At 36.3% G+C, this 27,162-nt stretch overlaps 1 protein-coding gene across 8 annotated transcripts in view; it reads left to right on the top strand.

Annotated features, from left to right (window-relative positions):
• ZMYND8 (zinc finger MYND-type containing 8) overlaps positions 1-27,162 on the top strand; it is a 79,785-nt gene that overhangs the window by 22,640 nt on the left and 29,983 nt on the right. For 6 of the 8 annotated variants that reach the window (XR_007767452.1, XM_050907647.1, XM_050907650.1 and 3 more), the window contains exons 2-5: positions 5,113-5,183; positions 20,134-20,282; positions 24,869-25,087; positions 25,976-26,089. Coding sequence is in view for 7 of the 8 variants with exons in the window: in XM_050907647.1 (XP_050763604.1) it covers positions 5,113-5,183; positions 20,134-20,282; positions 24,869-25,087; positions 25,976-26,089 (553 nt within the window). In the remaining variant the exon portion in view is untranslated. Of the gene's footprint in view, positions 1-5,112; positions 5,184-11,890; positions 11,903-20,133; positions 20,283-24,868; positions 25,088-25,975; positions 26,090-27,162 lie in introns of all 8 variants that reach the window. The other 2 variants (XM_050907648.1, XM_050907649.1) reach the window with 2 other exon arrangements.

Genomic DNA, 27,162 nt, shown 5'->3' with positions numbered 1-27,162 from the left:
TGCTTGCTTCGAATATAGCACTGCTGTTTAAACAAGAGATACTGTTATTGAATAAACTGCTACCATTTTAGCTACAGTACAGGAATGAGGCAGTGCAGTGCTGTCAGACGCCATTTTAAGAATCCTGCATAAATAGCATAGCTACCGATGAGTAAGAGACTGTTATAGGTGAGTGCTTATACAAAGCTGCTATTTATTCAGCAATGGCATGCAAATATTTTTTTCAAATTTTTATTGAATGCAGTTTTTTGAAATCATTATTTAGAATTGCTACTCACAAATGTGATATAGGAGAGGCAGGAATTATCTTAAGGATGAAATTCAGTTTTAGTGCTTATAGTCTTAAATCAGGGTTTTTTGTTTTATTTTCTATTAATTAAAAGAAAAAATGAATTCCATAAATATATAGTTCTTGATTTTAAATTAATGTGTTTATTCCCTAATGTAGATCTAGATTGTGTATGTGGGCATTAGCTGTTTCGAGTGGTTTTCCATATCTGTCAGTTTTTCTTGGTTAAATGTCAAGGTGCAGTAGTTCATCTGCAACTTTTAATTGCTCTTTGTAGTTAATATAGGTTAGAGCAGCTTTAAATATTTTTGTATACGTACATTTTTTCAGGTAAGTACTACTACTAGTATAGGAATGATTTTCCTAAACAGAAAAGTCAGTATTTTATTTACTGGTCTAAAATTTGAAAAACTGAATTTCATATAAAAAACCCCCCACCCTCTTTTCAGTTTAATAGAGAACATATTTAAAAATTAGGCAGCTAAGTTCTTTTTGCATTTTTACCTAAGTATCAATAAATCTTGTATGTTTGCAATCCTTATTTTTTTTTCTTTCTGTCCCCAACTATCCCCAAAGGAATAACCTCCACCCTTCTCCCCTCATTCAGACATGTTAAAATAATTTGTATGAAACAAATTAGTTTAACATTTTAGAAAACAATTTCTTTTCTTTTTTTTGTAAGTTTTGTCAATACAAGTAGGGAAGTTTTAAATGATTAATTGGTATTCTAGTCAATTGACAGTGAAACTGGCAAAGCTTAAATTTCAATTGTGTTCTTAAAATATGTTCCTCTGTTCATTCATCTTAATGAGGAAATACGAGTAGCTTTCAGAATGACATGGTATTATTGTATTCATCTAGGTACTTAATTGAATATATACCAGTATAATTTCTGATCCGCAACCTCAGAGCATCACATTCATAGTACACATGCAAGATAGTAATGCATGCTATCTGAAATAACAGCTCTAAGCCCTGCAAAAATGAATTCTCAAAATAAAACTCTCTAGAATAGTCTACTTGATCACACAGTTATTGTTTCCATAGAACTGGATGCTTGTTTATAATTATTTTGCTGCTGGTTTTAATTTTCTCTTTATTTTGTTGTGGGTAATAGCAAGGTACCTGTCATTAAAGACCTGTTTTTCTTGAATTATTTAATTTGAAATCTTTTGCTAATGAAATTTCTGTGTTTGGAAGTTTGTCTTTTGTAAAGCATTTTCAGAATATTGCTTATATTGATGGAAGGTGCAAAGGTGAAAAGATGTCAGCTTTAGAAAAGTTACTGTAAACTTGCTGTGAATTGCTAGCATGTATTTACAAACTTGAGCCTTAAAGATTACCACTGCAATCATCACTGCCACCATCAAACAATGTCATGTTGTGCAAGTCATAATACATTACAGCAAATAAAACAATGGGAGATGCTTCTGAAGAGCTGTGAATTTTAAGTATCTTTTATAGCTATGTCTAATACGCTTATTTAACTGTTCCCCCCAACATTTTGATTTTTTTTCAGAACAATCTCAGTGATTTTCATACATACTTAAATGTTTGTGCCCTTAAAAGATTGAGAAAGATTAATTATAGTAGAGAATATGGAGATGCAATCTGTTCCTCTAAGGCTCAGTTTTCATAGTATAGTAGATAATTGCTGAATTTTGTTTTAGTTGTGGGTGACGCACAGTGTACATATGTGTGTATAGGATATATGCACCTCCATTGCTAAGAAAAATGAAGAACCTTTGTGTCAAGTGTGAATGCATTTTTGACTGTTCATTTGTACTTCAAATCTTTGGGAAAGCTGTCTTCAGGCATCTTTTATGTGATGTATCAGAGACGTGTCAAGTCAAGATACTTTGTTCATCTTGGAACTGCTTAAGAAGAATGTTTTTCTTGTCTCTATAGATCTATTGAAAGAACACTCAAAAAGGTGATGGAGGAAACCGGCTGAATTTCCTAAATTAAGCTCGTTAGGTGGGGAGAGACAGATTTAGAGCTGAAGAAAGCTCATATGCTGCAACTAATACGTAGGAGTCCTGACCTGTAACACCCCCGCAGTGCTAGGTTTGGGCCCACAGTTGCAGAGCATCTTCAGTCAGCTCTGAAACTTCCCCTGCTTCTTTGGTCAGGGATGTAGGAACAGTTCCTGCTACTGTGTTGCTGTATTGATCTGTCACACCGATTTCTCAGCCAGGATTCATGCACAACTCTGTGTCTTTTAATACTGACTTGTAGCAACTACTGTATCTTTCTTGTTGTATCGTGTTCCCCTGAGGTTGTGATTTGAACAAAATGCACCTGATAGACTTGAATAAGTCTGGAATGTTATGATTGCTTTAATGTAACTTAAATGTGAGCTGCTGCTAGAAGGATGTTACCCTTTTCCCTCTTCCCCACATGTGGTACACTCCCATTTCCTCTTTTCTGCACATCCAGCTGCACAGTGAGCTAGATCACAGAACTGATTCAGTTAAAATGAACATGATTTCTGGAACATGAAGTTAGGGATTGGGGAAACCACTCCTTTTAGTAGCAACCTGTGTAAAATGGTCGTGAGACTTCAACTTGAGTCTCGTAAAGCCTTGTATGTCCTAGTCTGTGGCTGAAACTGGATCTATATTTTAAAACCAGGTAATGTGTACTGCCAAATTACTTCATTCTTGACAGAACTAGTGTGTATTATTACATATTTACCTGTGTGCATTATTAATCATATATACATGTTGTTTTAGAAATATGGTTTTTGTTGCATTTCGGTGATATTGCAATAGGATTTTATAAGGGGGGAGGGGAAGAAAAAAAACAATGCAACATTGGAAGAGAACAATGAACCCATGCCGTGAGCCCATCCCTTCCCATTGCTTAGGAAAGAGAGAATGGGTAGGGGCAAGTGGTGCATGAAATGTTTTGGTGTCTGCAACACATTGCCAGCTCCTCTTTGCTGGAGGCCTTCAGGTGTAACAAATGTGCAGTATAAATGATCTGCCCATGCATAGTAAATTGGTGTTGTAGCATGGTTAACTATGTTATGCATTTAATCTGCCCATGCAAAATAAATCTGAGAAGCATTGTGCTATGGTCAACTGTGCTACACATTTACCATAATTCTGGTCATATGGGTGCCTTTCCTTGCTATTGAAAGTAATGGCATAGTCCGTGAGCTGGGAGATTGGATGCTGGTAGAATAGAACTTCTCTTCAGTGTTTTATGACTTCAAAGAGCTTAATTTGTAAATTATTGCTATATACAAATAACAAGTAGAGCAAATGATTTCTGGAGTTCATGGATCTTCTCAGCTTTGGGTCTTCCATACACTGAGATTAGTTAATTTGTATTTAAAATTTCTGCTGACATAACTGTCCTGTTTAGAAGTGTGAAAGGAATTGCAACCCAACCCCCCGGTAGCTGATAGTTGATTAAAAGTAGTTTTGGCAAATACTAGACTAAAAAGTCCTTCTGCTGGTAAGTTTTACTTTGTTTAGGAAGCTGTTTTAACTTACACGAGTAACAAAACTGCTGCTAATATAAACTGTTTGTCAGGCTGAAGAGTTTCTCTGATATAAATGTAACAAAGTCCTCAGTGTTGTCTCCGAGCTCTACTTAGCTGTCTGAGGCAGATTTAACCACAGTGGCTAAAGCAAAGATCTCTAGCTGTCCTCTTGGCCTCTCTGGTAGAAATAGCTGTCCCTAGAGCTAGGATGGCTGAATGGAATCTCAGTCCACTCCATAGCAGCAGTAGTTCACAGTCTGCCATATCAATGTAAACTGGTATCAGCAACAACTTACATTAACAGACTAGACAGTAAGTTGTGACTACAAAGGAAAAGATCTACATCCTGCTTGGCTGTTGTGTCTGGTGGTTTCAAAGGACAACTGTGATACCTGCTTCAGGCACCATAACCTCATTTGTCTATCATTTTGAATTTGGGCTTACTTCAACATCGTATGTTTTCTTTTATCTTTCATCTACAACAGTCAGATCTCCAAAACTGGTGTGTAACTCAATATTCATTCTAGTTCTTTTTTCTTCTCCCTTCCACCTTCCTTCCCCAAACTGACCTAACTAGCCAAATTCCTTGAGTTATTTTCTTGAATGGCATCACTGTAAGAAAGTAGAATATCAGCAAGTTAGATATAGTTTGTCATCTACTTAATTATTTAATCCTGCCTGGAGTAAATTAAAACTGTCTATGTAAGATTGAATGGTTGAATGGTAGTATCAACTCTGTTCTGTTTACTCTTTATTATAGTTAATAATTGGTGGAATTGTATTGTCAATAAATTATAAATAATCAGTTGTCTGTTATATAGTCTAGTTTCAAAATCCTTGAAATATTTATTTAATAGTTTTTAAAATTGTATTTAACCTTCTAATTTTGCAAACTGTTCTGTGTTGCTAAATATGTCACATCAGCTAATCTGTTCGCTGGTGCTGGTGAGTTTTAGCAGGTTAGCAGGCATCTGTCCACACAGTTTATAGAGGCCTTAGATTAGGAGCTACAAGGAACAGAATTCCTGTTTGTCTGTCACATACAATTTATACAGGCAGTGACATAATCTTCAGTACACGTTACAAGGCTGTCATTAGTTTGAAAATGTTACCTTTGTAATTGGTAACATGCAGCATACATGTGTACCTGGATTGTTTCTCTACATGTTTTAGTCAATATATACTCTGGCAAACAGCAGACCTTTTCATTTCATCAGAAGTTTTAATATAGTTGTATTTGACAGTGGTATGTTGAACTTATATACATAAAGTTAGACATGGGAATAATACAGTCTATAACTATTCTAATTCACCTTTTTGAATCCTGCAGCTTGGCTGAAGAGGAAATAAAGGCAGAGCAGGAGGTAGTGGAGGGGATGGATATCTCCACTCGATCCAAAGGTGAGTAAGAAGGAATATTTCATCTATGTTCTACAACATACAAATATTTGTAAACCAGGATAGTGAAACTGTGTAATCTACCATGATCTCCACGCTCTTGAGTGGAGACTCGAGACTCAAGACTCATTGTATTTTTTACAATGACTATTGTATATTAGAAAGTGTTCTAATTTTTGTTTGGTTTCTGTTATATGTCAAACCTCCCTCCCACATCAGTCTCTTGTATCATGTCACTTATCATGGCTTTCTTTAAAGTACTTTTAGATTTGCAATGTAGGAGAAAATAGTAATAATAATAAGGTAGTATTTCCTACAGTAATGAATCCTAATTTTCCTAAGAATAAAGAAGAACAGTAACATTTCTGTTTCCACAAAAATTGGTCCCCTGAGCAGTATGTATTTCATGGACATTTACATATGCATTCCTGACATGAGTTAAACTTGGTGGTGGAATTGCAGATGACTGAGAATATCTGTCCTTCTGGTTTCTGGAGTTTTCCCTATGAATGAGTTACTACAGGCAAATGATGTTATCTCTCAGTAAAAAGAAAGCCAAATATGTAACCATCTATGTCAGTGTAGATATTTCCACTGTCATTTGGAGTGGGGAGACAGAAATGCACTTCAATCGGAATACTTGCACATAGCTGTTTACTCCAGTTCATTGTAATTGACTGCCAGCTGCTTGTCCATCTCCTTTTGTACTTGCAGTTGACTTTGCAGCTCAGTTTACTTGAAAGCCATTTCTGTAAAATGGCAGCAATGGTTACTACCATCCTTTTTAAATTCTGGCACATACCCACTTACTCTTCACATTTCTACTACTTGGGCCATAATTCTAGTTAACTCTGAATGTGCAGATGTAATTGTCTTGAAAGCATGGCACAGATCATCTGCATTCCTTTGTTTTTTAATGAGGTAGCTTGGGTAGATAACATGGTTATAAAATTGCATTTAGGTCTTATTTGTACTAACAGACAGTAAATTTTTTGTTTCATTTCTTATGGTATGGTTAGATGAGGTAGTACGTATGATCTGACAGCTCAGAGGAGATTCACTTTCTCCTTTTGCTCCTTCTCCCTGTCCTTTTCTCTCTTCTCTGCTTCTGGTCTTGCGTGTCAGTCTCCATCACTGGACTGCTTTCAATGTTTACTTATCTCTGTATTTCAGTTTTCTAAGCCAGCAGAAAGTAAACTATTTTTTGTTGCTTTAACGATTGCTGCTGAATGGGGTAAGCTCCCAGCTTTGTACTCCCACCACTTACTTCCTTTGTGGTGCTTGTCAGATCCCAGCACTTGAACTTTCTAACCAACTTAAAAACTGAAACATTTTTCTGCTGTTGTAGTGACCAGTTTGTCTGTGAAAGAGTTTGGTGAGTATGAGAACTCAATGTAAGAGACAATGGGGGTTATTAGATGCATTTAGCTGCCCATGAAATCTCACCTTCATTTCTCTTTAGAAAGACTTTGGCCTATGTATTAGTACTAATAGGAATTTCACATGCATCAAGTGAGGTAAACTATTACTTATGTCACTCTGACATAATCAATGTCTAAAAGTAATTTATGAGTCTGATACCTGTTTATGTAGATGTCTGCATTTTAGTTCTGTTGCTTTACTTGGCCCAGAAACAAGTGTATGGTCCATACAAGAAGTTGCAATTCCCTTACATTAGTCCTAGTGCTGGTCTGACCTCAAGGTGTACTGTTTCAATGAGTTAAGCCCACAGGAAACTTTTTACTTTTTTTTTGTAGGGTTAAGATGAAGTTTCCCAGGACAGTGAGCTGATTTAATACCTGGTGGTTATTGAAAGGGTCAGTCTTTCATCTCCCAGCCTTCGTAGCCACGTGATCTTACAGGTCCCTTTGCTTTGTGGGCTCTGATCAATTCAAATTGGTCGATTCAGAGGGAGTTAACCTGGCAGAAAAAGACTAATGTTTTTATACTGAGTGAATTTACTGTTGATACAACTCCCTGAACCAGCTCATAGGCAAGCTCTGGTAGTGATTGAAAGGAGTGTGGTTTGGAAGACAAAGACAAGATCACCACAGTGCTAGTTTAGATTGGCCCAAGCTGTCATTGTGTGGAAGTCACTGGTCTGTACACAGTAGGACTCGTAGTGTTTTAAACACCAGTGAGAGTGATCTGAACGGCCTTTGTACATCACCGTAGTAAAGATAAAACTTGAGAGGTTGAATTAGTTGAATAATAATAATAATAGAATTAATATTTATTTAACTAGATACTGATTTGCTTTAATTGGTTTGTTAAATTTGACATGTATGTTGATGGAACCCATGCCAGCACCATTCTAAGGGCAAGAATAACAACCACCCACCCCAAGCCCTTACACATATATATTTTTTTCAGTGAAGAAGTGGTGTGGGTGTAAAGAAATCTTGAGATTTGCCTGCAAGCCATCTTGCTTTGTTGTATTCCCAACCTAATCTATGAATTAGTGGTAAAACTTTATAATAGTTGAATATGTAGTTTTGCATAGAAAGTAAAAGGATCATAAATGTCATCTGCCAAGAGCTGGCCATATTATAGGCCTGCTAAAATGAATCTTTCTGGACTTCTGTTATTTGAATTGAAACAAGTTTTTCTATTAGTTCAGTGCAGTGTTTCTACAGCAGAGAAGTCACAAACCAGAATTTTAAAACTGTTGTTATACTCTGTGTAAGGCAGAAAAAGTGCAGCGAGGTTCTAAACCGGTGGGATAGTGGTAACAATGTTTCCTCTTCTAACATTAATCTTGTTCAGAATTTTGCTTTGTGTGTTTTAGAAAGGATGTAGATGAGGAAGCTGACCCTATATAGACAAACCCTCAAGGGAAACATACAGCTCTTCTTGGTTTGTTTGGGTTTTTTGATGGTCTGAGAAGCCTGTGCAGGAGATCAATCAGTGGTATTCTATAACTTCAGACTTGTCCTGGAGAAGTTGATATGCTGCAAGTTTGTAACCTAACTTGCTCTGCTACAGTTTGTACAGCTCATGTGAGACCATGTCTAAATAAAGTTGTAGGAAAATAAATTAAATTGCTTTAAAACCAGTTAGCCTGATGCAGACCTCTTCATGAACATTCTTGTTTTGGTATAAGCAGTTTAATTTTAATTGCTGTAAGTCAATTCCAGTTCAGTTTAAGCAAAGCTGAAACATGCATTGTTTAATCTGTAACAAGGGTGTTAACATAGCCTTTGAATTGGTTTAAGTAAGGTAGTGTTTTCAAAGCAGCCTAAGCTGGTCAAACTGCTCAATGCAGCAGTTTTATCCACTTCCTTCCATACCCAAGCTGGCAGGAAACTAACTGAACCATAAAACATGAATAGTTTTCTACTAGCTTAGTGTGCTGAAATGGCTTGGTAGACTGCCAGAACTGGTGTAAGAGAGAGGGCAGGAATATACCAGTTGGGTGCAGGAAGTATAGAGCTTTGTTAGCAAGCATTTAGATAGGGTTAGGCTGTAATGAAACTAGAGCTTAAAACCATAGCTGACACTTCTTTCTTACACTTTATAACGTGATATGTAAAAGTGAGTCTATAGCTGTGGTCAGAGCTATGCAGCATTACGTGCTCATCTTCAGCTGCATTTTTCTACCCTTCTCCTTAGGATGATGCTTATAGTGTTGCATAGTAAGCTATATCAAGCAGCTGATCTAGCAGAAAATTGATCATTTTTTGTAGTATTAGTTTGTGCCTGAATCATGAACTAATTAACCCTACTATTACACACAAGTGCCTGTCTGCAAAAAGTTGTGGGGACAGACATCTGGTGAGGTGGGGAAGGGAAGAGGAGTAGAGTTACTGTAGCAGTTATAATTTAGATCTGCTTATAAGCTGTGCATGTGCAGCTTTACTAAAGACAAGGTTTTAAAATATGCTACTCTCTTGATCATAACAAGAAGGCATAAGGCATCTGAGAACTGAAAATGGGAAATGACAGCTTAAAGAGAATACAAAGAGTCCAAAAACATAAAACAGAGTCACAGAGGATTGCTGTTTAGCAAAGGAGAAAGACCGTGGATTAGATTATTATAATAATTTGTCCTCTGCATATGATACATTAACATGTCTCACAGAAACATCTTGTTATATTTTTGTTCCAGCCCTATGACCTACTTTTTAACCTTGTTTATTAAATATTTCAAGATGGGGCTCGCAAGGCTTTCTGGAGAATTTTCTGAGTATTTCCAGGTTGTGGTTCCAGAGCAGCATAGCAAACTTAATTGTTTGGTGCAATTCTGTCTTCACTTGCACTTGTTCTTTTCGGACAGCAGTGAACTCTCCACTGGGCTTTTTCATCCTATTAACCTGGAAGAATTTTATTTTTTATTAATTCTTGGGTTAGTTTTCTGCTAGTTTATCTTACTTACCTGCCAACAGTAGTTAGCTGTGGTGGTGGATGGACTTCTGTGTATGTTTCATATGTTTCAACTAATACTGTAACCATTGCCTATTTAGTGACTAGTTAGAAGGAGCTCTTTAACTCTCTTCTTCCCATCATCAGTCATACATCCCTTATATTGCCGTTACGTCTGTGCTGGCTCTTAGCCAGTTCTCTTCTGAGTCAGTTAAGGACTTGGGTATAGAAGTAGTTTTCTACCTGCTTATCTCCCTGAACCAGATTACTAGGGAGTTGGACAGATGTCATTGCTAGGAGCAGACTTGCCCCCATCGGTGACAGCTAGTCATTAGATGGTCTTAGCTTGTCATAAAATCATATACTGAGACACTACTGCTTAATGGTGGGAATTCTGACTTTTACAGCTTTTGCATTGCTGCAGGTCTGTGTTGAAGGCTTTGGTCTTAGGGGCTTCTCTCAGTGGTAAAAGGTTCGAATATTATGAATATAAATGCAAAATGACTAGAAAAATGGAATTTCCAGAATACATTATATATTTTGTAAAAGTTTCATAATAGTACATTGTGTATCAATTTCTTTTGCAGTGATACCAAGTGTTTAATCACATAGAAATGAGATTCTCACTCCAATGTGAAACGTAATTTGAGAATCCTCCAGTGAATAGTAGTGCAGCCCGAGGCTTTTATCTCTCGTGCAGAGCCCGTGTTACATAGTAATCAACAGGGGGTCTTCAGGAGTGCCTTGGGGCAGCAAGTCCCCTACAGCTAGGCTCTAGCTTATAAACAGCTTACATCTCTTACATTGCAAGTTGTTGGGAAGTGTTTCTTTTTCTGTATCTTCCAAAGTCCTACAGTGAAGAAACAAGTAACAGTGTCTTTTTGTACTTGTGTAAAATTGTAATGTAGCAGGAGTTCATCAGGATTTACACAACCATGGCTAACCTCTGTTATTTATTACATTAAGCAACTGGATTGGGTTAATTGCATCAGTTGAAGTTTCTGGAATATAAACAGGGCTTTAGTGGTTGATTGCAACTGCACCATATTTCAAAATTCTGGCATAAGATTAGAATGCCTCAGAGTTGAGTCTAAGTTCTAACAGATTTATCCATGATTTTGTTAGGTGTTTTGAAGATAATTAAGCTTGTTATAGTATTATAGGTAATGAATTTGAAAAATCATAAATCTATTAGCAACCATCCAGGATAATAAATATAACTGTTAAATAAATTCACAGTTCTGGAATCCATATAAATTTTTAATTCAAGCCTGTTCTGTCAAATCGGGCTGTAATGATGCTGACAATGGAGTTAGTGTTGCTCCTTTTTCTCTCAGAATTCTTCATCGATTTCCCTCAACACTATTTAAAGTACGTGCATTCAGAGCTTTTGAGGAGGAGGAAAGAAGAGAGAAGTGACAGTCTAGGTGGAAGTCCGCTTTCTGGTTTTGTTCTTGTTCCTTCTAAAGGCATAGTTACACATTTCTGTGAGCGGAAGCAGTCTTCAGTCACCTTTGTATTCTTGTATCTTCTCTCACACTGCCTTCTTTTTTAAGCTAGCTTAGCTGTTTCTTACAGCCATCAAATGAATTCTTCATGAAACTGCTTTCATGAAATTTTTGTTCTTTTGTTCTGTTACATTTCATCTAATTTAATTCCTTGATCTGGTTCACCAAATGTTGGCAGAACTATTTGTGTCATAATAAAAGGGGTAACATGGGATTGGGAATTAATGTTAACAGAAGTAGCCTTGGGCTGGCTCTGTTTAAGCAACACTTCTGCCTAGTGTCTAACTTACATAGAAAAATTGACTATGTTTCTATTTGGAAACATTATTAAGAATTTTGCATATTTGACTCACTTGCATTGAGATATCAAAAACCTACTTACATCACAGAAAACTTTTATTAGTGTAACTAAGTCTCAGTTCACTGATACTTAATACTGTTCCTGGAAGAGTAAAATAATGCTTTCACTGAAAAAAATACATTGCTGTTTCTGGCTCCTGGAAAACCAAAATGACTGCTAATTTTACCATTTTTATCACAACTCATGTTGAAAAGCTTTTTTTTTACTGTTTAAACAAACGTGTTTCTGAGTTTCTCTATTCTCACTTTCTGAAAATTTCCGGAACAGGAAAGTTTTGTTCTACAAGCAGTAGATATTACCACTTTATAACAGCTCATTTTTCATAGAACATGTATTTAAAATATAAGAAAATTAGGTACAGAATTTGAATAATTAATACTCTTTGTGACAGTATAGTAAACGATGTAGTTAAGATAACAATAAATTTTTTGTCTGTGCTTTATTTTGAAATGCAAAACTTTTCTTTCCTTCCACACCAGCTCAAAAAAAGGGTAATTCTTTGCTGACAGTAAAAAGCTTTTATCCTGCAATTTCCACACTTTTTGGGAAGGCTTTTGTTTTGTTTACCTAACCTTTTTGTGAGGTTGAATTGGAAAATCATGATGTATAGTAAGACTGATTTACTCAGGCTTTTCTTAATTGGCTTGCTATCCATTGCACTGAGGATGCAACACTAAGGCAATATATGCTGATCTGTCAGACCTGCCATGCTCCTTCATGTCAGCCACATTTCCATCCTTTTCCTTTATACTGGCACTGTCAACTTTGGACTTGTTGCTATGCTGATTCAGCTGCAATTAATTTTTGAGTTTTTTGTTGGTTTTGGCCATATCAGTTATCTAAACCATCTTGCTTCCTGGGTGAACAAATAGAAGTGCTAGAGAAAGGAAAACGGAAGAAAGTGTGTCTGTGGAAGGGTACTGTGAAGCCTTAACTTAGATCTGTGTAACTTGCTGTGGATTTCAGCTCTCATTAAGGCCTTATTGGTAGAGAAACTAATGCAAGTTGTAATAGACGCTTAGAAATACATATGTAGACACCATTTCATTTTGGTTTTAGTCTGGAATTACTTTGATTGCATTTAGCTTAAGCAAGTTTTTAAATTAAAAACAAAAAAAGGTATATGGAAAGGAGGGCATAAAGGGGTGTAAGATGTCACTGTCAATAAGTCTTTGGTACTGAGCAGTTTATGCTGTGTTCTTACAGTAAGGCATGTTGATGTTACTTGTTTTCAGGAAGAATTACATTTGGGTATCTTGGGAAAAGCAAGGAAAACAACATTTTACTTTTACACGTTTTCTAAGTTGGCACCTGCTTCCATTGAGAAAAACAAGACTTCTCAATTAGTTTTTAGGGATCGTTGCTATTGAGTGCTTACAGTACAGCACTTGGCAATGTACAGAACATAGAAAATATGGTTGTGGTCTATGCTCCATATGCTGCAGCAAGATAAGATCCCTCATATACAATAATAACATACTTTTTTTTGTTTTTATAGTTTTTTCTAAGGTAAGCTGTATTGTCACTATCATAGTTTATCTGCTTAAAAACTGCATTACCATCACATAAAATTGGACTTCTAAAATAGTCATAAAATGTGAAATTAAGTTGCTATAGGGTTTCAGTATGCTTTAGTCTGTCTCCTGGGAGCAGTAGTTACTAATCCGTTAGTCACATGATGGCATACTGTAACAAAGATTTTAAACTTTAGGTGAAGCTCAGGTTAGCTTGTTCCCCAATGGAAGGTTTGCGAGAGCACTCATAGGTGCTTATGTCAACCTTGGCAACATTACAGAGCAATTAATAATAACCTAGTGATGTAAAAACAGGTAGCTTTTAATGAGAATTTTAAAAGTTATTTCAGGTGTCTATTTTTTTACTTGCACTGGAAACATGATTTTGAAATAATGCTAAGAAAGCAAAATCACACACTCAAAAATCAATAAATAAGTGGAGTAAGGTTGCTTGGCAAATTAATTCGTTAGTACAATTGGTTTATCAATGAAATGTTCATTTATTATTTTACTGTAATGCCCTTCATTTAGTACACAGAACATTTCATTTCTTATTAACCTTCTGAGTGCTCAGTAACCGCAAGTGATATCAGCCTTTTTAGTTAGAAGACGTGGGTGCACAAATTGATGCCTATCTGAAAAGTTTGGTTCAGGTGGACTTGCTCAGTATATGATAGGAGTTTTGTAGAAGAAGCAGGGAGATTGCAGGGGTATGTGCTAACCGGTGACAAACTGGCATGGTGAGATACTCTCCAAAGTGAGACCATTCTTGCTCATTAAACACTTCTTAAAAAATATTTGCGTGACATAGAAGAGATCATACAAATTCTCGCTGTTCCTTTTTGGAGGAGAAACTTGAATCCACTTCCTAAGTAACTGTCCTAGTCACCAAGTTATTGCATAGTTTAAATTTGGTCTTTTTTGTTCTTTCCTCTTGGATTTGTTTCACTTTGTTCAAGTAATAAATATTAAGTTAAACTACATTGGGGAAGCGATTCAGGTTAAAAATTAACTTTCCTCCTGAGAGGTTATTTTAACAGGGATCAGTTTCTTGATGTGGTTCACAGCTCAGCTACACAAACTCTGCTAACGCAGCTGGAAGAGCCAAGGAGGAAGAAGAGGCAGTGTGTGCTAAACGGGGCACTGCTGTTGAAAGAAATTCACACAAAATGCAACCTGAGCATTTTTTATCTTAATTGGAATAGGAAACTATAACTCAAACAATTTAAGTAGGTGCTACCATTCTTATTTTACTTGAACTGAATTAAAAGATCGTTCATATTATTAGGTCCCTCACAGATCGGTAAGTTGGCAACATATAGTGATAGTTAAAGACATTAGCCTATTCCACTAGCACGACTAAATCTGAAAGAAAATGCCTGTGCATTGCTGTTTTCCTGTCTATTCCTTAATTTTTCCAGTTACGTCTTACGTTGCCTCAAGAAAATCTCTGTGCATTTCAATAACTTGCCAGCTGAAAAAAAAAAAGGTGTATTTTATGTAATTTTTTTGTATGTTGTCTATGAGTCACCACTAGTTTATTTGAAAATCCCCAGTATGCTCAGGCTTGAACCACAGAAGAAAATTACACTAGTTTAAGTATGAAATCACTTAACCAAGCATATATGTCTGTGTGATCATTTGGTTTAATCGGTATTGAATCGGTACCTTTTCTGTTGAAGGGTAGTTTGGATTTGGCTGTGACTAAATTGTAGTTCAGTTCTGGTTTAGATAATAAGAGTTTAACCCTTTTCCTGACCCTGAATTGGTTAGTTCAGGAAAAAACAGCATTTAAAAGTGAGAAGCATAACATTATGGGGGCAGGCCAGTGATGAGGAACTTTACAGCCAATTTTATTTTTTCATACTTAGAGCCAAGGCACAATGTGCAGTGTTACAGGCAGCTTCTTTGTAATCCTCACAATCTGAGTCTGAAGAGCTGAAAGGAAACTGGTGCTCCACTGGTGGCAGTTTTGTGCCTAGGAGTAAGAAATGGAAGCAGAAAACTATACTCTCCTGTTACTCTCCTGGTTTAAGCTGTGCCTACATACGTACTGTCTGGAAATAAAAGCCTAAGTCTCTTCAGTGAGTTATGGTGAGGGATTTATTTGCTGGAGAGAAACTCAGGCTCAGAGATCCTTGCAAGTACTTTGAGGATCATGTTTGCTGTAGAGAGAGACAATTCTGCAGATCTCTCTGCATTGGGAAAACAAGGATTAAGGCATGGTCAGCACTTCACAGTAAGAGTAGTTTACTTATGACTGCCTTTAGGAATGTATGGAAAGTCTCTGTTGAGAACTGCAAATTACAATAAAGAAACAGAGTTATATTGTACGTGCTGTTCTGAGCCATGTGGTGATGGAAAGATGAGAAAAGATATGGTATGATGCTGTTTTTGCTGATCACTCTGAATGCAAACAGTTCCCATGCTGAATAAGCTCTGTTCTACTTTAATGAAAAAAATAGAATTCAGAGCTTGTTTTTGTTTTAGGTTTGATCACTTTGGTTAAGTTGTGGGTTTTGGTTTAGCTGACACTGATGGTGCAGTGTTTCTTCCAGGATAGCTGTATTGGCTCAGCTCTCTTGGGATATATGAAGCATATGCCAGCCAAAGGAGTTCTTCTGCTACCTTCTGTGTATAGCTAAACTGAAAAAAAAAAAACCAAACCCTAGTCTTCTGTTAGCATAGTTGTACCTGTATTAGGATTTTTATTGTCATAATTGCTTAAGGAGGGGAGGAAGCAGACATTATATTTTTCTCACTTTTAGGTGACATACCTTAACTGGCAATTCTTTGTATTGTCAAATCAATCTAAATTTTGGCCTAAATGGAGTGGGAGGCAGATTCACTTGAATTGAAACAAGTCAAGTAACAATAAAGGTCTCAGACACATTGTATTGGTTTAATTCAGCCTAGACATGTCAGAATATAACTGGTCCTAAATGCTGCCTACAAGTATAAAAGGGGAGGGGTGGAAAGGAAAAAAAAAAAAAATCACATTTCTTAGTGTCAAAGAAAACTCAAAACATGGAAAGTTTTTGTTTATTTAAACCAGCTTAACTACATTTTGCCAAAATTTTATAACTTATGTCAACAGAATAATTTCTCTGAGAGCCAACACTACCTTTCTGCTAGGCAGCACTGCTGAAATAGCTGTGCCTGCATAACTCTAGTGGCAGACACTTTTCCTAGGATTGTTGAAATTATGTGTGTTGTTAGCCTGGTGCAGCTATTCTAGATGAATAAAACTCAGGATGGGCAAATGCTCCTACATTTCTCTTCCCTCCTTCAGTTATATCTTCTTCCATCTATCTTTTCATATGTTTTTCAAATTTATTTATAGTTTTCTTAATTGTTACCTTGACACATGTTACCAAGCTTTTGGTCAATCAGAAGTCACCATATAGCACCATGTTTTCCATAGAATTGTCTAGGAAGAAGTCAAAACCACTGCTTTTTTTCTGTGCAGTTATATATTTGGGGAAAAAAAATTTAAAAGCTTCAGGAACTGAAAAAAATGGTAATGTTCACAGCTGATTAGGTAACAATTACATCTTTCATGTGTCTGGACCCATCTGAAAAAAGTGTGATGCTAATTATAGTAGGTAGGATTGGTATTTTCACAAATTAATGTAGACCAGTACAACTTTTCTTGCACAGGAGAAGTTCCTCCGCTATGCCTTTTCCATCTCTCTTTATATTTTCTTCCATACGTGTAAATAACATATGTTCTTGAAATGCAATTTAGTCTAGAAATATCTTTTCAGATCACTTCTTGAGCTTGCATCATGAGTAAGTGTCATGGTTTAACCCCAGCCAGCAACTAAGCACCATGCAGCCGCTTCCCCCTCTCCCCTCCCAGCGGGATGGGGAGGAGGATCGGAAAAAAAGGTAAAACTCATGGGTTGAGATAAGAACAGTTTAATAACTAAAGTAAAATAAAATATAATACTAACTAATAATAATAATAATAATTGTAATGAAAAGGAATATAACGGAAAAAAAGAGAAATAAAACCCAAGAAAAGACAAGTGGTACACAATGCAATTGCTCGCCACCTGCTGACTGATGCCCCAGCAGTGATCCACCCCTCCCAGCCAACTCCCCCCAGTTTATATACTGGGCATGACGTTCCATGGTATGGAATATCCCCTGGGCTAGTTCAGGTCAGCTGTCCTGGCCATGCTCCCTCCCAGCTTCTTGCACACCTGCTTGCTGGCAGAGCATGGGAAACTGAAAATCCTTAGCTTAGGATAAGCGCTACTTAGCAACAACTAAAACATCAGCGTGTTATCAACATTATTCTCACACTAAATCCAAAACACAGCACTGTACCAGCTACTAAGAAGAAAATTAACTCTATCCCAGACGAAACCAGGACAGTAAGTTTTAGTGGCATCATGGGTTTTTTGAGCATATTTTTTCAAAATGTTTTGCTATGTTAATAATCGTGTGGCTTCTTGACATCATTCCACTCTGTCCACTAAATAATATATTATTTTCAATAAACTTAAACATATATGCAAGCATTCCAAGGTTAACATCAAGATTACATCGTATGTATTACTCCAATTTTTACATCAGTATCGTTTGTCCTTTTTCACAACAGAAAAAAGTAATTTGTTCATAGGCAGTTCATGCTCAACTATTGTTACAAATACTTTTTCTATTTAGAGAAAAGTGCATAGGTGGTTAATCTTATCTCTATTTGTGCAAATCATTGTTGAAGCCAATTTTTATTTCTCCTTATTGACTGTTTCCCCTCCACATTTGCACAAAATACAGAAATCATGTAGAAATCTAATCCAGTTCTTTATTGTGCCACAGACCCTCTAAGATTTGTGCCATGTGACAAATTACCTTACTTTTGAATGTGATTCAGTGTAACTTTTCAATTTGACAGGGCATTATTCTGAATACAGTTTTAAGCTAAACTATGTTTTACTAGCTCACTCGTAAGACTAATGAGAATGTGTCAGTGGCCATATTGTGTGCAAGACTCCTTAAATGTGTTAAAATCATTCCCCAAGAGGAATTTTGTAGTTCAACAAAATTGTCTCATTCAATAAATAGTTAGAAGTCAGATTGGGAGGTGTTTGTGGGAGAAAGGTGTTTGTCCACTGCCTATGTGAAATAGTCTAGTGCTGTGGTTTTCAGTATTTTTCTGTTTGGGGAACTTTCAGTATTTTTTGGTGGACCTTTTTATAGTTAATTTAAATCTATTGACAATAGACATGCTCTGATGAGTTGATCCAGTTACTGGTTGTTGTTCTGGTACCTCTGATGTTCATTGGAGACTTCAGGTGAAGTCTTCCAGTGAGGTTTTGGTGACTTGGCAACCTGGGACAGCTCAGCCCATCACCCAGTGAGGCCTGGAAGGCAAGAATACAGATCCAGGAGGGAAAGGATATAGGATCATGGCAACCAGCAGTTTGATTGCTTCTGGCTTCTGTCAGATAGCTGCCAAAAACTGTTGTTTGATAGAAAAAATTTCAAGGTGGCACCAATACCAAAAGCAGCATTTCTCCTTGCTACATGTTCACATCCAGTATAACTGCTTCACTGAATGCATTACAAGTGTTTGTGTGGCTGTGCAGTGAATGGGGTCATAGAAAAAAATTACTCAGAAAAAAGTTATTTTTTAGACAGGTTTTATTCCTCAGTTGTTTAGTGTGCAGCCACAAAACTTTTGCACTAGCGTATGTGAATAGGGGACTGAAAATATGGGAATGACTTTGGGGAAGATTCAGTTGTTTGTCTCTGATATTGATGACTTCTGATCCCTGTGGTTTTATCTATCATTTTGTTTTGTTGCATGCGTTAAAAGCTTAAGGAAAAATTAAACATGTTAAACCAGCTCTGTTGAACTTTCACTTGTATTTTGTCAAGATCATTTCACTGTTCTATGGTTGTCTATTACAGCTTATTGCATACCTGTTTCTTTTGAAAAAATGTCAGTAAGTTCTTTGTAATTGAGCTGAGCATTCCATATTCATTAGGAATCATTTAAATTTTGTTCTGAGAAAATGAAGTTGCAAATGCTCTTATTTTTACCTAGGATATTTCTGATGAGCTTGCCAGTGATTTTTTTTTTGAAGTGTGTTAACTCTTTTAAGGCTGTAAATAACTCTGAATATTCTAATGAACACAAAACAGTGACCAAGTAAAAAAAGGATAAATTAAAAATCTTTGAAGAAATAATTTAGCCTAATTGGAGGAGTGAAGCAGACTAAAGATCATCATAACAGATATTCATTTGATAGAGCTATGTCTCAATTTCCTTCTAATTTTTTAAAGAATTTTGTGCATGTTTCATAAAATGCAGTTCAGAGCCACGAGGGCTACTTAAGTTGCTGGTGTGATGAGTTTACACTAAGATGACAATTCATGACTTAGAGCAACTGAGACACAGGCACATGCTCCCTTCTGCCAGCTTTGTTACTTGGGATAGTAACTTCAGGCATAGATGAAAGCTGTGACTTATTAAACTGCTCTTGTAATTTGCTTGGTTAAATGTGAGAGCTCTGATTGTGAGAGACACTGAAAAGTTACGTCACTTTCTGTTTGTTGCTCTGTCTTGGTGTCGAAGGTTACTGCTTGTCTGGGAGTCTTGTCTTAATTTTATCTTTTTACAGTCCAATTTAGCAGGTACTACAAATGACTAAGTATTTGAAGTAGCATATTTATTTTCAGACTATAAGAAAATTTCATTTTTTCTATTGACAAATTTCAATATGTTTATTTAAATATTAGAAATAAATTATGAGGACTGACTTTGCTCTTACTATGTCTTAAATTCTGTTGCTTATGTTTCTAAATTACATAAGCGAAGCTGTCAGGAACTGTTAATGTTGTTTCTCTGCTTTTTAAGTTTATGACATAAATTAGCATAGCACTCTGCTAAACTGCAGACATAATTGTTGTTATACTTTAAAAGATACCAAAATCTGAGATAAGATGAATGGCCAGAATGCTGTGGGAAAAGAAAAAAAATATTTAATATTAATCTAAATTACTATATTGAGAATTCACTTAACAGTGGCATTGCTTAGCAAGTCTGTGCTTCCAGTTTTGTCAGTGACTGGGTGAAAGACAATTGAGAATTTTTATTCTGTCCAGTAAAGGAGTGTGAATGACAAACCATAACCTTGTTTGAATGTTTTTCATCGATATGCACTCTTCAACCATATTGTTTGTATCTGTTATAGATCCTGGCTCTGCTGAACGCACAGCACAAAAAAGGAAATTTCCCAGCCCTCCACATTCCTCTAATGGCCACTCACCACAAGATGCATCAACAAGTCCTATAAAAAAGAAAAAGAAACCTGGTCTATTGAACAGTAATAATAAAGAGCAGGTAAGAGAGGTCATGGTCTTGTTATGCTAGAATATGAAACAATGAAGGATGTAGAGACAGCTGATCAGGAGCACTCTCCTCTTTAGGAAGCTCTATTTTTGTACTCTAAGAAGTGGATATTTATTTTTGAATGCAGTGAGTGTAGGAGTTAGCATTATAAGTTGGATTTGGATGTTCTTTTATTTTTGTTTTACATCTGTATGAGAGGGACCACCTGTGTCCTGGGTTTTGATATCATAAAGCTAATAAGATGTATAACCAATAAATGCAATTTTGAACAAAAGGATTATGAAGGAATATAATAACAATAACAACAATAATAGCTGTTACTAATTAAAACCATTAAAAGGAAATGTTCAGTGGCATAATATCCTAGATTAAGAAAGATCTCATAATGTCGGCCGAAGTCCCTCATCTGCTTTCAGTCCTACTGCCGATTATTAACATTAGTCTAGCTCCTTCCTTGGTACTCTGCAGATTCCCTCCCCTTCCTTTAAATTTCTGGGCAGTGTACACTCCTGCCAAACTAGTTAAATCAAAGTGTCACACTGACAGTACTTTTCAGCCTTCATGCTTGAAACCTTGTTTTCAGTGTCTTCTGAATACTGAATTTATAGCATTTGTTGTAGTTCTAAGAAGAACTTGACTCCAGAAGACTTTGACAATTTCTGATTCATTATATGATGCAAGCGAAAGAATTATATGAAGTGTATTGCATAGCAAATGCTGTAAAGCACCTGCATCATCTTGGAGGAGATTACATGAAAGCAGTCTTTAGCCTTACTGAAATTATTTCTCACCTAATTTAATAATGACATGCCTGTGTATTTTTCAAAGTGCTTTTGTGTGTCAGTGTTTTTTGCCAGGGTCATATAAACACAGGATTAAGTTCTGATGGTTTAAAGCACTTTTTCCTAGTGTAACAGCATCCACGTTAAATATTACCCTGGTACAATTGCACTGGTTAAGAAAAAAAATGAAATTCCTAATCACTGCAGTTGTCCTGGAACAAAGACTGTGAATGAAACAGGCCTTGCTAGAGAACAGTCTTACAGTGTCAACCGTATTTTATTTAAGGATAATTGGGAGGTCTAGTAATAATGTGTGTAGGCATGCTTGCACTAGTTTAATGTGGTCAGTTTGGCTTTTACTGAGCTTCAGTGCAGACTGTATAAATTCCTCTACATCCTGGACGTTTACTGGGGAGATGTTGCCCCAGTGAAGTCTGAGCTTCTAACTGTGCAGTGTAGAGATAATTTTACAAACAGTGGAATTGAATCTTAGGGTATTAATTTCCACTTTTTATTCATGCATTTAAAAATATATGTGAAAACACAATTGCAGTTGTTGAACTTGATACATTCCCCTCGGTAAATCCTTTTCTGTTTTCCAGGTATCTCAGACCTGAAATATTACAGGATAGAATAAAGTTGTATATCTAATGAAGAAAAGCAATCAGACTTGCTTATTTTGCTGTATTTGTTACAAGTTAGCAAGACAATATCATCTGTTTAGTTTTGTTTAGCCTTTACAAGTTGTTTTTAATTTAATATTTTCTTGCATGTCAAATTTGAAATGGGCATGCCTGAAGATTATTGTTTCTAAAGTAGGTGCAAAACTCTGCTCTATGTGGTAGCAGGAGTTGTTAAAGATTCTTTTACTGCTGAACAGATGTGAGAGCTAAGCATACAGTTACTTGTTTTGCTCTCAGGTTAAGTGTCAAGTATAATGTAGCTGATAGCTGTGGTTCTGATTGGCTGATAAATCCATTTTGAGGTATGACAACATCACTGGAAGCCTCTAACTTAATATTCTACATTACAAAGTGTTTTGTAATATTTGAGTATTTCAAGATACCGTTACTAAAGTTATAGTTGCATGAAGCTTCGTATTACATGTTGTGGATGCAGTAACAGATCTTCAGAATGGTGCCAACAGGTATTTAAAGTGTTGAAATACAAGCAAAGAATTATGGAATTGTAAAATGTAGCTGAGACAGGTTAAAAATCAGGAACTTCTGACACTTAATTGGTCAGTTATAATGTAATTGAAGTTGTCAGCTTGTTTTACTACTAGCTTCAATATTAATTTAAACTGAGTATTAATAGTGATCTTTTTCTCCCCAAAACAGCACTACAATACTGTTGGTTTTTCTTCAGTTTTCTGTGTTATTCTACAGGTCTTAATAACTTTAGTAAAGACTTTAAAACAAGCTACCGCCTATTTGAGCTTGAATTGGCTAGTTGTGAAACAGTTGAGAAAACAAAGCTTTTCTTTCATAACTGTTAAAATTTAAACTTTTAAAACATTTTACTCTGATTAGAACAAGTGAAAAGGTCCTTTGATGCAGTTGAATCATTCATTTTAGTTTTCTTGTTTGGGTCTTTTTTTGAGTCTCAGAACCTTTTTTTTTTTTTTTTGGTTCTTAGACAGAATAAGGTGATAGATTTCTAAAAGATATATGCATCCTTGAACAGAAAATTAATTCCTCTCATGCCCTAGCAAAAATGGACTTCTCTTCATTTTGGATGTTATGAGCTGATTTCTGTGGAATAGTTTCACAGGTTTTATATTTGTCTTAAAGCAGTATCTTTGATTCTTGGGAAGTTAGTGTGGATATACTGCTTATACCCACTTCAAAGTCAGAATATGTATTAAATTCTTCTGGTAATTTCCTTTATCTGCAGTTGAGGAAATGCCCCATAGCTGCTTCTCCACGTATACACTATTGAGATTTTGGTCTCACAGCTGAGTTGCATATAGCTGCAAACAAAACATGTTTCTGCGCTGTAAATTGCAACTTTCTCTTCTTCACTCTGGGTTTCCATATGCCTTTGTATCTGTTTGAATTATTGTAGTAGTAATACATTTGAGATGTAGTTAAAGCTTTATGCTGTCCCTCTTATTCCACAGGATCTCATAGAACCTTCCTTCTGAAAGTCTTGTCATGTTATATGATTAAATATATAGAGAGAGAAAGTACAGAAAATAACACTTTGCCCATTTCTGTGGTGGGAACAAAGTATCTTTTTAGTAGCTGTATCTCATGTAAAATAGAAAATGAAAAACACCAAAACTGGTAGAAATTCAAGTGAAATTTTAGGGAGTAGAATGCTTTGGGAATGTTTTCGGGTGACATCCTTTCTTTGCCTAAAATATTATACAGTGTTAGATAATTGCAGATGATATATCTTCTGGTGTATCTTTTGAGATATAACATCTTCAGCTGGGTTGTCACTTCTGCGTCATCTAATTTGACCTTGAAGGTCCTCTATTCATGCAAATAATTAGACCTTGTCCTTTGTAACTTTAGAAATCTAGAAATATCACAGTCCAAGCTGGCGTGCTGGTGGTTTCTGGTGACATTAATTTATGTCCTGTGTGACTAATTTTGTACAGGATGCTGCAAAGGTATGGAACATGCATATGGTTGCACTGTTCTATGAGTCACATGGGCATATGACAGCTCAAGGGTCTAAGAACTTGCAGATATGTAAATGGTGTAGGACACATGCAAAATTACCTGAGAACTAAACAAAATGGTTCTGCAAACTACAAGCATTTGGATAGTTACAAGTAATGTCATGAGCAAATGGGTTTACATCAAATAAAAAAATCAAAGTAAATAAACTGCCTAAAACTCAAGATTGTTTCCCTCCATGCCCTCCTCAGCAAACCACCCCTATAATTAATACCAAACAGAAAACTTAAGTTCCCTTGTCATTAATAAATAGAATGTAGTTTTCTAATAAATGTTGGCAGCTCTTCAAAGTTGATCTAACAAACTTTAGGTATCTGCGACCCATTTTAGCCATCCCAGGCTCTTTGCTTCTTGTGTTTTGGCATCAGCTGTGTCATCTTTGAGCTGTCTGGGGCTCAAGTGGAAGACTAGTTCGTGCTGTTTACAAAGTTAACACTGTTTTCTAGTGCAGGCAAAGCAGTGGAGATTGTGAGTCTTAAATTCTGATATGCATTTAAATAGTGGATTAAATCTCTCCCAGTGTTCCTGCTCCTGTAGTAGAGGTGGCTGTTCAGGATGTTAATTTGCTCCTTTGTCATCCTGCTCTGCAGTTTGCCTTATTGATCAAAATCAGCACTGACTTGCTTCATTGTACAAAGTTGTGAACTGCTGCAACTTAGGACAGATTTGCATGGTGTTCAGCTTCTTGATGCAGGACTAACTTCTTCAATTGTCCCAGGTTTAGTCACCACTAAATATCTCAGTATTTAGCTTGCACAGCCCCATGGAATTCTGAGTTTAGAGGACCTAATAGCTTCTGTAGTAATACTTCTTTCTGAAAGATAAAACTGTTTACGGACTTTTGCTGGATTGCATGTCTTGCACTTGATGCCCTCACTTGCCACAAAAATTTATTTTCAGTCTTGAGTGCAAACTGGCATTTGACATCTGAATAAGAAGTAAACTTCTTTATGAATGATTTTGTGCAATGAATAAGATACTGTGCTTGCATAAATGTTAATCGAACTCTGTAAACTGCTGTTTGCTTATATATTATGAATATTATTATTTGAAAAAATGCAAATTTGTTTTGAAACCAAACCTGTTTTTCTTGCCTACATTTCAGTCAGAACTAAGACATGGTCCGTTTTACTATATGAAGCAGCCACTCACCACAGACCCTGTTGATGTTGTACCACAGGATGGACGGAATGATTTCTATTGCTGGGTTTGTCATCGGGAAGGCCAAGTCCTCTGCTGTGAACTCTGTCCTCGGGTTTATCATGCTAAGTGTCTGAAACTGACAGCGGAACCAGAGGGGGATTGGTTTTGCCCAGAATGTGAGGTTAGTTTGATATAAGGAGTGGATTTCTTTCTTGTTTGTGAGATATAAGCAGCTTTTTTGCGTTCTGAAATGTTTCTGGTTTGTTCCTATATTGCCTCTTGGTAAAGCTACCAGAAAAATTTGTACAGAAGAGGAGGCATCCATTGCTGCTTCACCACTTTTTCCGTGTGTATACGTTGATTGTTTGCCTTCTTGTCATGAGTCTTCAACTTCCTTTGTGTTTCCATCTCTAGAGAAGGCACCATTTCAAAGAGTGATCTCTTCATCAGGCACCTCTAATTCTGAAAACATTCTGCAGTTTTGACTAGTTTAACTGGTGCTTCTTCTAGTGGGCTGATCAGCTCTGCAGCAGTGCAGAAAAAAATTGCACTGTAGGGTCTACATAAACAAGTGGGTATTTTATTACTATTTTTTATGCAGGGCTGAGGAAGAATTTAATCATTCCTCTCCAATGATTCCTGGGGAGAGAATACTTAGCATCAAAGTATCTTTAATGAAAGCAAATTGGTTTATTGCATGTTTTTCTTTGGTTACTTATTGTATTAGAGCCCAGGTGACCTTCTCACTCATTCACATTGCTGTGAACCCGCATTGTATTTGGGAATTTTATGTATTCACACATTCACTTTGTGTGATCTTGGAAGATGATGGATAATTTTCTGGTCTTTTCCCTTTTTTTTTTTCTTTCTTTTTTTTTTTTGGTTAACGTACCTGGAACAGAAACCAAGTAAAACAAGCAACTGAAGTGTACTTATACTGCATCACCAGAAATGTTTTGTTTCTTATAAGATAGTTGTTATTTTCCATTTGAATGCTAGAATGTTTCAGTGGAGAAGAATTTACCTAGAAATGTTTGCTGACAAAATATTTTTTAATCTTAACTTTTAGAAAATCACAGTTGCAGAATGCATAGAAACACAGAGTAAAGCTATGACAATGCTCACCATTGAACAGCTATCATATTTACTGAAGTTTGCACTACAGAAAATGAAACAGCCAGGGGTAAGGAAGATTTTTTTTTTTTTTTTTTTTTAAATGCTTGGATTGTGTTTGTCATAATCCTGGGCTTTGCTTCCTTTTGTGGATTATGAACCTAGTTTATTTTATCAGATTGTATGTGACAGCTTCTGTGCTGTCTGCCACCTGTCTAGTACAGACAGATTAGTTTAGGCTGTATAGACTGTTTGGAGTGCATTTAAAATGTAGTTTCTTGATGCAACTTCTGGATGTAGTTTCAGTGGGTGTAGTGAAAATATAATGTGGCTTTCCAGTGGGACATGGTGGTTTCTCACTCTCTGAAAGTGGACAATGCTGTCTCTGAGATATGAGGGGAATGAGGAGACATGATCTCTTACCAATACAGTTATATGGGCAGGAATCCTAGGCACAGACACTATTATATTATTGATTATACCTGTTGAAAACCTAGCTTCTATCTGTTAGTAGAAATTGTTCTTACCACAAAAGTTAGTTGTGTCATATACTTCTAAAACACTGAAGAAATTTTCCTCAGTGTGGTGAAAACCTGTGCCATTAACTTTCATGCAATATGAGGCTGCTGTTCTATGAATTTTTATCATGGAGGTAAAATTGGTTTTCCTTCAACTTGTACCTATCTCCATGTGTCTATCTTAGACTCACTTGTCAAAATCACCATGCCTCAAAGTTTCAGCTATTCCAGTCACTCATTCTTGGTTCTAAGTTTCAACAATTCTGGTCACTTGTTCTTCACCATGCAAGCTTTGCTTAGTTTTTCACATGCGTGAAGATAACAGTAAATCAAAATATGATGTGATGAATTACCAAGGATTGTCTTAACTCATGTTGTCTTCTTGTTCCTCTATGTAAGTTACAGGAGCAGGGAGGGTGTCTCTGTGCCTGCAGTGTTATAGTAAAATATGTTGGGAAAACCAGATGTGTAGAATCATGGGCTCTCTGCAACTCTGATCTCTCTATGATAAGTATTTTAGCAGAACAATAGTGGCAATTTCTGGGAAGGTTACTCTTAAGTACTGACAGATTTTGGCTCTTGGAATCCTTTTACTCTGGAGTGGTAAATACTATCCTATTAGATG

Source organism: Gymnogyps californianus, chromosome 17, assembly GCF_018139145.2.
Source record: "Gymnogyps californianus isolate 813 chromosome 17, ASM1813914v2, whole genome shotgun sequence".
Lineage (NCBI taxonomy): Eukaryota > Metazoa > Chordata > Aves > Accipitriformes > Cathartidae > Gymnogyps > Gymnogyps californianus.
The sequence above is the reverse complement of the archived record's forward strand: the minus strand, read 5'-3'. Positions and strand labels throughout refer to the sequence as shown.